Here is a 14,363-nt window from a genome sequence, read left to right as displayed (position 1 = left end):
CTGCGAAGTACTATAAGAATCACTTGGAGATTTGCTCTTCTATGGAGTGTTCCTGCGTTTAAAATTGAAATAAAAGCCTCATATACGTTGTGTGCATGGGTGAGCGTGCATATATTTATCTGTATACATATATATATGTATCCATTTATGTGCGGAAATAACTAGCTGGAGATGTTTGTAGGTAGATCTGAATCATATCATTTTAAATTATTATTGGCTTTCTTCCTCACTCTTCACAGGTATATCAATTTATAAAATAAAACACTTTCAGGCACTGCTTTGAAGTGTTAGTGATCTCAAAATGATATGCTTACATTCAAATGTTGTTGTCTTAAAAAGTCCTAACCTACGTAATTCTATATATTTTTTAAAAAGCTTTTTTTTTTTTTAATGCATTGCTGTAATTCACTGCTCTATTAATACAATTGTGCTAAATATATCATAGGATGACACAGATATAAAAAGACTCCACACAGGATTGAGTCTTGGGCTCAATAATACTGATAAATATCTGCAGTTATTTTGAATTTATAATTAAGAACTCTCCTTAATGGTGTTGTACAAGTCCATGCAGAGCAACTTGCTGATAATCTAGCAGCTGAAGCATAGATTTATTTCTTGGTGGGAGTTCCATCATGTGCATTTTAAGAAAAAATGATGATGGGTCTCAAAGGCCTGGAAAAAAAATCATTTTGAAAACAAAAGACCTTGCTGAAAACTAAACTTTTCAGGAGCTAGAGCAATTCAAAATACCACATCTTCCAAAATTTTTTGGAGGAAAAGGCATCTCAAAAATATGGCATAGTTTCAATATGTTGCTGCATTTCAATGATCAAAGGCTTTGGTTAAAGATAAATACCAGGCACAATCATCAAGACCTCAAGAATGCTGCTTGCAGAGGTGTTGAACCTCAGCTTGAGGAGTGGATCAGTCAGCTTAGGAGGTCAGAATTAGCAGAGCAGACCTGACCAGTTCTTTGGGGGTAATGAGATACTAGTATTGCCAAACCACACATCAAGCGTGTAGCATTTAGTCTAAATCTCAGTCGATTAGTCTTTAACCTTTATCAGATTTTTGAACCAGACCTACAATAAAGGGATTATTAATACATTTTTCAATGTTAAAAAGCCCTAGAATTTGCATTTTTAAGCTCCTGCTGTTGTTGCATTTCGAAGAGTGGATAGGCATTTCTAAGATACATTTTAATCTCATGAAGTCAATGCTTTGATACAAACATCTTGTACAACCTTATTTTTACCATGTCTGCATTGTTTGTCAAGTTACATTTTACGATAGTCCACCTTAACCAAGCCAGATAAACAAATTGCAGAATTCCCAGGTAAGCCAGGAATAAAAATAATATAGCAATGCTTGGATGGGTAAAATAATTTTAATACATGCAATCAATGCTCAGAAATGAGTATAAAAGGAGTGTGGAAACTACAGTAGCTGTTACTGCCTGCTTTAAAACTTAATATACGGTTCCCCTTCCATTGTCTACATTTCTTTCTAAGTATTACTAGACTGAATTGTATTATACATGTCCCTAAACACCAAGGCGCTCCCTGCACAATGTGTTTGAATTTGCCTTAAGAAGAGGTAATCAGTTACGTCACATCTTCAAAGGGTTCACTTGTCTATACTTACTTAAAAAGTGAATATAAATTGGAAGGCTGTTATAAAGCAAGATCAGAATGACTGGATGGTGTGAAACAAATGGGGAGCTGAGTGTGCGCACAGAATGCAAGATGTAGCAATGAAATACTTTCCTGGTGCTGTCAATGATGAGAAACGAAATTACATAATTTGGAAGAAAGGGTTACAAAGACAGTGGTTTCATATTTAAGGTGGAACATATGGGTTCAGCACAAGAATAACACTTCTAAATAATTCCAAATTTCTTGACCAGGGAGACAAAGTAGATTGCTGAATAATCTCTCAAACAGTGGTATGTCTCACTATTTGGGTCATTTAATTCTGAGAGGGAAGATAACTTGGCTTAATGCATGAAAACTTCATTCCAGGAAAAGCCTAAACTTTTGTTTCTTTCTCCTTGAGAATGACCACGCAAACATGAACATAAAAAAGTCCACTAAGTCTTCATGGCATGATTCCCTTCACGTGCACTTAATATGTAATACTTGGCATTTGACATCTCTCCTTGTTATGTCCCTGCTTTGGTTGAAACCTGCACCAGTAGCAATAAAGATCAAAGCAAGGAAGAAAGCAAAGGAAAAGACAGAATTAAAAGAAATAATGCTTTGTAAATGCAAATGCTACCAATAATAAAGATAAAACAAAAATATATAAGATGAAAAGGAAAGAGAAGAAAAGAAGCACTGTTCAAACTCAGCATCACTAAAATGGTTTTTTTTTTCTTCTTTTTTTTTCCCTTCATAGATGCCAATTGCAAATACAAGATGTCAAAATTCTAATGAGTGTTAGCAAGGACACCTGAAGTCGTCAGTGCAATACACACCCAAAGGTGATTTAAATTGCAGAGGACTGTGCACATTTCACAGCTTAAAATAAACTGCGGCTTTGCAAGAAGGGCACAATCATGACTTTGCATATCTTATGTGGGTTTTATGGTGTGTTAGTAGCTAAACTCGCTATAAAAAAAAGGGCTTTCGTTTTAAAAGCTTATAAAGCACGATTCATAGGAGAGGTCGATGCCTACACAATTCTTTTAATCAACTTTTAGAGGTATTCATGCAGATGCAGATGCAGGTGCCAGCTCTTTCCCACAAGAGCTCTGGTACATCATTTACAGAGTTTCTGTCGCTCCTCAGGAACTTAAATTTTCTTTTAAGCTTGGGTCATTGTAGCTAGGGTCACTGCTAAATCCAGGTCTCAAGAATGCACAATACTTTTCACTTTTGGTTAGTCACCATCACTTCAAACCAGCATTCCTCTTTTGATGTAGTGTTTGGTCAGCTGGTTTTTGCAGTGTGCTTTTCCCCCTCAGTGAACGTACTAGATGGCCTAACTGAGCTTTGTGTAGGATTCTGCATTTTACAGTCAGCCTTCAGGGATGCTAAACTTAAGAGTAAGGAAACAGTAATTAAAAGTGATTGGGACAAGAAGCCTTGATACTACGAAATGTGGACTCAATTGTCCTTGACACAGGCAGAACGAAGCAGCAAGATTTGGTTTTGATTATAGCTTTACTTGCGATTTTAATAAACATGAGCCAGCATTCAAACTTTTAATATCCTGCTGCTTAACTATTTCCAAAAAGCAATCCAGTTCTTTTAAACAGCCCTTGTTTGAAAATTTTAATTTGTTTGGCTCTGTCCCTGCCTAGAGAAGTTGTAGCCTCTCGGTAACTCTTTTATAAGTTCACTTCCAGAATCACAAGCAATCTATTTTTTTCAACTAAGTGTTTCCGCATGTGCCAAAAGTGTCAGGCTGACAGCTTTCCTGCACCGTTTTATCTGGTTCCCACAGTAAGTATGAGAGACAAACACAGGAATGTGTCTAGCACTGACTATGCCCATCAAGGATACAATGATACTTACAGCTCTTCCAGGAAACGGAGATTGTGCACGGGGTTCGAGGGCAGCTTAGTAATGTTGTTCATACTGAGATCACTGTAGGGGAAAACAGACAGAGACTTAATATGGCATGTCACAACTGTGGTATCCAGCTGTTCATTCCACACATTTTTAAGTAATACATTAACAAAAATTAGTTCCTCTGCCAGAACTGATGAATCATTATCTAGTTAGTGCTTTAAACATTCTACTTTTGTATGAAAATGGCTTTGTCAAAGCAATACAAGCTATCGCATGTTCCTTATTTAAAAAAATAATTGGAATGTTTTATCACTCTCCATAAATCAGCTGGAATACTAAACAACCCTTTTAGGCTACATAATTTTAATAAACCGCTGTACTATATTAAAATTTATTTGGAGTAGTAAAGGAAAACTACTCTGATATTGTCATTGCAGTGTAGCATACCGTAGGTTGACTAAAGCAGACAAGCAAAGCTGCACAGGTGCAACCTATTTGCATGATTCTTTACATTTCATGAGCATGGAAAAATAATGCTTTTGCTGTACAACTTGCTGCATGAGCCTACGGATTTTCCGTGTGTCACATTAGGTGTCCCCAAAACCCAACTCACTTGTATTAAATAAGGGACATATTTTCAAAAAATAAACATTGCCTTTCTAGAGTGCTCTTTTTTTGCAGGTTCTCAAATTGCATTAAATAAGTGAAATGAACCATAAAACAAGGGTGTAATGTGATCCTTCTCTGTAGCACACTTCCTGGTGGGGTTCCACAGTAGTTCCTGGCACAGGAAACAACCAGCCATATCAGCTCTGTCAGAGCTCATTCAGGCTATGGTTCAGGCTACAATTCATACAATAACTGCTTATTCTGAAGGTGCTTCTTCATTTTTTCCATTGTCTTGCCTACTACTATCATTACAATTGACTTGCGTAAGGAGTAAAAACTGTAAACAGACTGCATAATAAAATTCTACACGGAAGATAAAACTTATACAACTATGTCAAAATTACTATAGATGCTGTTAAAATAAAAATATCAGAGGACGGCATATTTTATGCAATGTTATGTGATCATTTTAATAAAGCAATATAAACATATATACTTGAAAGCACACTTAAAGGTTCTAGCGGCTTTGGATAGTATTTGAATAACCTTATTTCTTCCAGCTGTTGAAAGCTCATAAGGTAAATAAGTTATCTGTACTTTGGTGGGTAGGCATCCTATTCCTATTCCTATTCCTATTCCTATTCCTATTCCTATTCCTATTCCTATTCCTATTCCTATTCCTATTCCTATTCCTACTCCTATTCCTATTCCTATTCCTACTCCTACTTCTATTCCTATTCTTATTCCCATTCCTATTCTTACTTCTATTCGTGTTCCATCCACTTTCTATTATTCACAGGCTGTTTCATACTACAGAATATATATTTTAGTCAGCATTTTTAATTTTGATCTTTGATCTTTTTCTGAATTTAAAAATGTGTAATTTAAAAACATTTCACGTAGAGATTAAGAAATAAAGGGAATGTGTTAATTCTTCACAACAATTATCAAATCACTATTGGTTTCTCTGCATCCACTTCAAAATCAAAGTATAATTTCAGAAATGCACTTACTAAATTCATTCTTTACTGTAATACTTTATCACCTAATTTTTCCATACAGTTTAGCAGATTATTAGCCTTTCACTTTGATAAATGCTCAAAGGATTTATTCTGACAGAGAAACAAATACGTGGATTTATTTGGCACAAGCAAAACTCACTCAGTGAATCATATTCTACTGAATATGAAGACAACAATGGCATTTTAACATGGTTTCATAATGGGATTTCAACATTAGTCCTAATGGGTTTTTGTAAACATAGCAAAACACATTTTAGACCCAAAAAGCCAGAGGTAATGGAAGGTGAGAGTGATTCTTCTTCAAATAGGCAAGTATTTAGGGCATTCTACAAACAGCATTAATCAATGTTCTGGATGACTGACCAGGAAAATCTGAAATCTATTTTTATAGTACATTAATCTATATTAGTAGTAAGCAGGACTTGTCTGATATCCCCAAGGCCCCACATCTCTGAACTCCTGATCCATACTCAATAACATCTTTCACAGGCAGTCTGCAGACCAGACTCACTCTATTATCTGAAGAGGATCAGATCAAAAGACCACTTTGATTACATGCTTTGATGCACAATCAGAAAATCAGCAATATACATTTTATTAAAAGCATCTTTAGATCCCAGAGGTGGATTTACAAAAAGCACTACTCATGCCTACTCTTTGGTCTCCACAAAAGTTCTTCGAGCATCGATGAATATCACTGGGGGCAATTATTTCTGCATAGAGGAATTCAGTGACACACCTTTGCTTCATACACACTTCCATGTCAGATGACATTGTGTCAGACTGTCCCTCTGCTGACATCTGTCACGCAGCAACAACATGAAATGGAATATTGATGGGAAGATTCAACTTGTATTGCCATACCTCTAACATTTACCTCTGATGTCCTGGGCCAACATAATAAAGTAGGAGGGATTACTTTCAGAGCAGCCCTTGTGTATCAGTATAAGTATGTATATTTTTAATATTTTTCTCAAAAACAATTTTTTTTTTCCCGATTTGTTCAATAATGCCTTTCCAAGCTTGTTTTTAACACACTGATAACTAATACACTGACTACTGCAATCCGTGTTGTCACTATGTTATTGTTGCAGCTTTAATGGTTTCAGTATCTCAGAAAGACTACGGCAGAGAGAGGTAATATCTTCTGATTAGGCTGATACAGCTGGAAATACTTATAAACTTTCAAACAGAAGAATAAAAAACCTCTGCTTTTCCCAACTGTACCAACTGGCTGATTAGATGACATTATTTCACCCGTATAAACCTTACATCACTTGCACTGCAGTAATTCATCTGCACTTACGGTTCCTAGATTCAGAGTCACCATGGATGCATTTCATCCAATTTCATTTGCTGAAGGAACTAAGGGACTTAGAAGTCCCACAATCCGAAGCTACTTTGGAGTGATGCTCAGAGAAGTGAGACAATCATGAAGAGTTAACGCAATGCAACCAGTCATATCTCATGTGAGGATCACACTGTAAAGTTTTTGCTGCTGAGCAGAAATTCTTCATACTGTCCTAAGGACGAAAAAATGGAGGTTCTCAGTAAACTTGCCAGCCTTTGGACCATACTGCCAAGAATACCTGGTGCTGGAACAGGCTGCCCATAGAGGTTGTGGATGCCCTGCTGGAGATGTTCAAGGTTCATCAAGGTTGGATGGGGCGCTGGGCCCCAGTATTAAATGGGGAGGTTGGTGGCCCTGTCTGTGGCAAGGGGGTTTGGAGCTTCATGGTCCTTAAAGTCCCTTCCAACCCAGGCCATTCTGTAATTCCTATCTAGGATGTGATTTATGACCATAGATAGATCAAGCTATCAACTTGATCAGCTTGATCAGCTAACAACCAGGAAGAGCAAGCTGGTAAATTGGAGGCTTACAGATTATGACTATAAAAGGTGCACTGCAAATGCAATGATTTCTTTTCGAAAAGCACATCAAACAGGTTTTCTGATTTCTCCTTTCAGGGCTAGCCTGTCAAAATCAGTAATTTGCTCTTACTGGAAAACTTAAGGAGATTAAACGTGGCTTGTACATTGGGATTTGCGCTGTAATGTTGAGAAAATATTTAAATCAAGGTACTAAGTCTCTTAACCATCCCCAGAGGAACTATTCTGTTTCTGTATCAGATCCATTTCCCAATTTGCCTTGTGTGCTTGTGCATATATACTCAGCAGAAGCAAAACAGTTGAAACTGCAATCAATTCTTATCCAACTCAGTAGTCTTACAAGCTACTGTGATGAAAAACTTAAATTTATTAGTGTATTGAAAATTTTTAATGAGTTGATAGACACAACCTTTCCTATATTCCACCATCAAATTACCTGAAAACTTCATTGATGTCAGTAAGGAGCTGCATTGTTTAAGGTGTGTGCTGAGTTTTAAAATGCTCCTATTGTATAGCAGTAGTATCAAATCAACATATGTGAAAATTAAGCTCAGCATGAGCTTAAGAACTGTGCTAGAAAGGCAGTAGGTTATTTTGAATAGTCAAATGAACATATCGTCTCTTTTTCCATTAGCATTCCAACAGTCTATTTCCAACTGGTGTTTCTAAAAGCAACATACCAGCAAATGAAAATTCCATCTTTTCAGAAGATAAAGATTTGCTTCACTGACTACACTGGCAACATGGCTCATTGTAATGATATCTTAATTATACTGTGCCAATCAGTCACCAGCTGTGTCTCTGGTGACTTGAGAAAAGATTCCTACCTGTCATTTAACTCTCAGGTTCTTCTGCAGCAGATTATTTTTTTGAAGAACAGAAAATATTGCAAATTGCAACGTGCATCTAATCTTTTTTTTTTTTTTTTCCAAATTGGTGATGCTATGAACAAACTATGAACATTTGCAAAACAGAGCTCAGAAGGGTAAATACACAGGTCTTTCCCCTCATCCAGTTTTGTTGTCCACACATACATAAGATGGAAAAAATATGCAGTTACCATCTTAAAGTGAGTAGTTCACAGTAAACTCTCCAAAGCCAGTAAAACAAGTTAAGTGAACTAGTTCTTAACATATGACAGTAGGGTCTGGAGGCCAAGTTACTAACCTGTTATTAGCTATTATTACAAGAGATGTTTCAGGGACTATTCACCTTGGAATCAGTTTTCCACATTGTTCTTATGCCCTTTAAAGGAGAACAATAATCCATCTTTGGGCATATACAAGTTTTCTATTGGCTTCCACCAACCTATTCATCTATCACTTGTTATGCTTCTATTATACTAAGTAGTACAAACTTCTCTACCCATCACAGGGCTAATACAATAATCCAGGATGAAAGACAATGAATTTTGTAGTCTATAATTTTTTAACAGTTGTAATCTAATTTTAAAAAAATGATCAAGCCTTACTATTATGATTGCTAGTTATGCTTTCTCTAGGACTGCCTTGCCCCAACAAGATGCATTAATAATTATTTTTATGGCAATCTTTGAAAGAGAAAGCACTCACATAAAAATAGTGACAATAAACTGAATACACTGAGTTCCTACCAGCTGAGAATAACTTCTAAAGTCAGACCATTTCCTTAATCCATTTACAGCTAAATTGGACACTATCATACAGGTAGTGATGCAATATAATAAAAAGGAGTAAGAATTACTGCTTCTTTTCCCTCACTATGCATATCCTTTTACTGCAGCACGCTCGATTTCACTGTTGGCAGAACACTTTACCAGCTCCACTGTTTGATGGAGGAATATGCTAGCTATTAAGAGCTTGCTGTCTGTCTGTTGCCACAATTGCTTCTCTATGTATATTAAAAATAACTCCATCTGCTACAGTTACTAAAAGCAGATAAATCTTGCAAACACCGCAGTAGTAGTTTCCATTTCTTAAAATATATTCCTATAGCACTTCTTCATTCAAGGGTCTCCATATATAAATAGATAAATAATTATCATCACTTTACAGAAGGGAAACTAAGACATTAGACATAAGACATAAGACATAAGACCATTAGAAATGGTGAAGCGATGTGCTGTCAGTCAAACTCAGTTGTATGCCAAACACCAAGATGATTTGTGCAGTGTCCTTTCCATTAGATCCCCAATGTACCCCAAAGCATTCACATAGTACTCTTCCAAATGGGGATGCATGAGCTGTGAACAGCTTTACAAAATGGCTACACAAAACCATGACCATATTTTCAGTCTAATGGTTCTGGATTATACTGTCTTCCAAAATTGACTTGCAAACTGGTATGCATGTGTTTCCATGTTTAACACACCCATGGAGAGAAGCACAGGGAGGAGTGCTTCCTAGCAGTTAAAGTATGACATTTCTTCTCAAAATGAGCTGCTAAATGCACCTGTGGTTCTTTGAAGGCCTGCATAGTGAAACTATGATTAAGATGTGAATTTCCACCACATGGTTCACATTTGAAGCAGCAAACATTTTATTCAGAAAAATCTTCCAGATTGTATCGGAATAGAGCTTGCGGTGACAGTGTGTGTGTTGGCACCACTCCATGGGCTTTGTGCTAATGTATGGGGCCAGTTTTCCCTCTGACCCTCGGTACTTTGCTTCCCTTTCTTCTGCACACCAGTGGTATGACTTCCAGCAGTGCTTTTTGCTTAAAGATGATGGAACCTCTGCAATTTTAAATAGACACCTATGGGAAGGATTCCATAGATGGCTTGAACTTACGCAAGGATCAATGGGAAGGTCAGGAGTGCTCTGTCTGCACCTCTTCTCTGCTGCTAAGCAAATGCTGAGTAACAGATCCAGGCAAACCATGTTGATAGGCCGTGGCTGGATTCAACAACGCTAACAGAACTGATGAAACTCTGTGGTCAAAATCTGAACTTCCTGGCACCAGTCACTGGATTCCTCTAATATCATAGAAAGTAAAATGGTTTATCACTGAAGCAGCTCTGTACCAATCTCACTTTAACCAGCATGCATTATTTCTGAATGTGGTAGGCTGTTCTGTCATATAAACAGCCATCAAAGGCTTGCTTAAATCTAGACTGCAGAACATTTGTAAAGCAAACAGTACGTGCATGATTAATCTTTTCAGGAAACAATTTTGCCATTCAGTTTATCCAAGACTCCAGCAGAGGGAGCAGGGCAGTGCAAACAATTAAGGTCAAAAAGAAAGTAAAGATCAAAGATCAGATCAAACAAACACAGCGCTGAATTAATCTGACAAGTACCTGACATTTTATTTTAGGTACAACGATTCTGGTGCTGTGCTTTTTTTGTGTATCAAATTCACAATGCTCCCTAGGTGAAATTACCCATGTACTTTCAAAGCTGATTCATGGCTCTTCGCTTGGCATTGAAGACTCAGTCTAGTAAGTAATAATTAGCAGGATAAGTTACAAGAACATTCCAACATGTCAATCATACACTGTACTTAACTCGTATAATTTACAGCTTAAATATCTAAAGGAATATTTTATAGCACAGGAGCCAGCAGAAGCAATTAAAAGAGACTTGAATAGAATTCCTCTTCCTCCCATGCCCACAGATTGCATTAGCATGATTTTACTTTGTGAGTTATTACTTGTTTCTGCTGCACTAATTCAAATAGATTATATGAGTTCTGCAGACACTATTTATCTTGTTCAAATACTGAAGACAATACACAACATGTTTTATTGCAATTTATGAAGAAGTCTACTACAATGTTTATTCTGTTTTTTGTCATTTCCTATTTGTTTATCAGGTACTGTTTATCTTGTTTTTGATGATGGACAGCACAGTTAACTTCAGAAAAGTTATGTGTTAGAAGTGACCAAGTCTAGGAAAAAGTACTGGGGTCTTTCTTAGTTTCATAGTACTTTCTGCAACTCTACATTTTGCTTATTATTACAACTATTTGATACAACAATGCCAAAATTTAGAAGAATAGTTTTCTTTTCCTAAAGTGGCATGTTCATTTATTTCAGAAAAAGTAGGCACAGATTTCTTTTAATTCTGTTTTTGTCATTTCATCCCTCAGAATTCAATGAAGTTATTCCTAACTCATGACTAGTGATAGGAGAGGAGGGGGCCTACAAAGCACAGAATACTTTGCTTACTGGCCCACTACACCCTAAGAACATCAGAAAGGAATTCAAAAGACACCTGAATATAAACAGACTCAAAATACAGGTCTAAAGCCATGAAGGAAGCCATAGGCCACACAGCCAATTGGATTCAATACCAAGATGAGTGTAACGCACAGTACAGATCATAATATACAAATCAATTTTAAAACTCATTTTCATCAAAACATCCAGTACAACTTCAGTGAGGCTGCTGAGAGTAGAAATGAATTAGGATCAGCCTGATCTCACTCATAACAAAATACATTCTAAATAACTTCTGCTGGTGTTAATTTGCCCCAACTCTATTCCATAGCACAGATCTGAAGATTTAACCATTAAACAGCTCTGACAGCACCTACTGCAAATGCATTCTAGCTGTGGTGGAGCCTGAGTATACAGAAATTTGTGCATGAATTTGTGCTGCATTTGGAACAGGAAATTCACATGCTACATTGCCCAGTGCTGAGAGCCCCAGGTACGGGTGAGTGTGTTAGATCTGGAGCTGAAGCTACTTTAATCATGGGAGGTGCTCTCAGACAGGCTAATTTTCCCTGATAGTGCTGGATGCTGCTATGATGTATTAATTTCACAAGGCAGGGGCTCTGCACAATGTTATTTTCTGTAAGGTACAATAGCAGATGTATTCGATATAAACTTGGTATTCATTAATTGGTTTTAGCTTGGTAAAGGAAATGGCAAAATCTTCATTCAGCCATGCCAAGGGTTCACTTCTTTTATCTGAACTAATTGCACTGTTACTTTTACCATACTTCAGTTAAAATTTGTGTTATTGAAGAGTTATCTAAGAGTAAACGATGCTATGCTGTATCACAACTACAAGTCTGAATTATTCACATGACTGTATTTGTGCTGTTGCTTAGCTGAAATAATTATTTACAGAAGCTTCTCTTTATTGCATGGACAATCCAATGAGTGCCATATTACCTGCACAGTCTTTCAGTTGACTTTCTTACCAGAATAATCACTCCTGATCTCCTCCCATCCCACCTTCCTTTTAAGGATGTTTTTGAATCAAAATTGCATCTGATCTAGATTAAAACAAATCCAGCAGGGAAATAAAAAACTTTTAATGCAAATCAATTCTCTGATCTGGTTCATTGCATTGCTGCTTGTGCCACCACCAGAAAAAGTACAGAGGAGAAACAAATGAGGGAAGTGAAGCAGAATGTTTTTTACTTGGCCATGTTGGCTTAGGGGTAGTCTTATGCCTTGGATGCAAATAGTCTCAATATTCTTCTGATATACAAAGCTGTGCATTTTTTTATGCACACATTTTCCCTTTCTGCCTAACAGAGCCATCTCATGACTGTCTGACAGGCTCTTACAACACCTTCCACAGAGCTCTGTGCAATGACAGAGCTGTCAGATTTGTCACTGGCAGATTGAACACCAAAACTTCTACAACAGTAAGTGCCAGGAAATATTTATAGCTTTTTTTCTTACAAAGATAACACACTTAAAAATACTGCATTTCTCCATCAAGTTGTGTTTTTTTTTCCTGAAATGCTCAAAATTCTCTCATCATCAAATACTTTCACACGGGCTGGTATAAAATACTCTGAATATAAATAAACATCAAATCCTTAATATTATATAGACATCATCTATACCTGGTCCACACACGTTGTTTGCTTATAACTGAACAGTTGTACTTCATGTCAGCAAATACCTGAGGTAGCTGTTAGGAATTCAGTTTGTGAGACAGGGCTGAGCACACACTAACTCACTATGCCAAGGGGAAACCTCCAGTAGAGACCTGACTTGTGCAGGACAGAGCTGGCATGGATTTTCATATGTTGTCATATCAGCACAATCATCAGGGAAAAGGGCTGCACTGCTTTTTTTATGAACGTGTCTCCTCTTCAGATAATTTTCTTACCTTTCCCATTACTTAAATAACTGGAATCAGAGCTGTACATGCAAAATCGATGCAGGCAAAATACTTCACAACTATTTCTATTGAGATCAGCTGGACTAACATTTAGTTTGAGTGGAGCTAGCAGACTGTGATTCAAGCTAAATGATTCCTGTTTCCTTCCTTTTATTCACAGTGTTTATGCAATCTACTGTTTGGCAACCTCATTTCAAGGCCAGTGACCCACCACTTCTTGTGATTGTTACAATGATCTGCAGAAAATCTCTTCAGGATAAACAGTTAATGGGCACCGTTCAGCCACAGCTACTGCTATGTCTTAGTTTCAAGTATCAAATACCAGTTTGGGGTCTTCCTGGAGATAACACAGAGTAATATTATAAGACATCAGTAGGCAAAACAAATCTTTAACAAATGTAAACCAGCAAGAATTTACTAGCAACAGCTGGCAGCAGAGCCATATATATGCACACAGGTGCATATATGACATAAGTATGTTCCCTATACTACACCTGTCCTGCTTTTTTTTAAACATGAAATGAACTTTCCAAGTTCTTGGTTCTTTTCTCTAGCAGTTCCAAATGCCATAAAAATGCTGGAAAGAATCAGTCGTCCTACTATTTACATGACTTACAACTCACAGCACAGCAAATCAATGTCAGCGCTGCAGCAGAGCCTGGGGGCAAACACCTGGCTCCACTGATGCTGGGAGCAGAGTTCCCACTGACATTCATAGAAGCAGAACATCTTCCTGCGATGCCTCATGCCAGCTTCTACCCAATAGGCAGTATTGCATAGCCATGGAAATCATGCAACAGCACATCTCTGCCTGGAGTAGTGATAAGGGTACTGCTGGGTTCACTGGGAAGATTGCTACCTATTTTTTTTTCTAGCCCTTTTATTTTATCATTTTTAAAATCTGTTGAATTAAAGATAGAATGGTAAGGAGAGAGAGGCACAATATTAATATAAAATCAATATTATTGTTTTTCCCAGGTAAGAGGGTTCAGAAAATGTAAGAGTGGTTTATCTCAGTTTATTTTACTTCCATATTGTTCACCATTAAAGCCTTTATTTCTTTTATTTCTTTTCCTTGTAATGGCTGCTTCAGTTATTTGGGTACTTATATTTTAATTCCTCATCTATTTCCAAAGCAATTTGTTGGTTCTGCTCATTTTTCCTTTCCTCCTCCTCTCAAGCCTTTGCTTGACTTTTGTCTTATGTGAGGTTTCCAGTCAGCTCTACCAGGAGCACAGAAAGTCTACTCACAATGA

The 14,363-nt window shown here is 37.1% G+C and overlaps 1 protein-coding gene across 1 annotated transcript in view; it reads right to left on the bottom strand.

Moving 5' to 3' along the window:
- LGR5 (leucine rich repeat containing G protein-coupled receptor 5) overlaps positions 1-9,897 on the bottom strand; it is a 60,643-nt gene extending 50,746 nt beyond the window's left edge. The window contains exons 1-2 of the mRNA XM_010708166.3: positions 9,808-9,897; positions 3,522-3,649 (exon numbers count right to left, since the gene is read on the bottom strand). Coding sequence (XP_010706468.2) covers positions 3,522-3,649; positions 9,808-9,897 — 218 coding nt within the window. The remainder of the gene's footprint in view (positions 1-3,521; positions 3,650-9,807) is intronic.
- Between the last annotated feature and the right edge of the window lie 4,466 nt (positions 9,898-14,363).

The sequence above is a fragment of the Meleagris gallopavo genome, chromosome 1 (assembly GCF_000146605.3).
Source record: "Meleagris gallopavo isolate NT-WF06-2002-E0010 breed Aviagen turkey brand Nicholas breeding stock chromosome 1, Turkey_5.1, whole genome shotgun sequence".
NCBI classification, from domain to species: Eukaryota; Metazoa; Chordata; class Aves; order Galliformes; family Phasianidae; genus Meleagris; species Meleagris gallopavo.
Note: the sequence above shows the minus strand (reverse complement) of the source record. Positions and strands in the feature narration are given on the sequence as shown.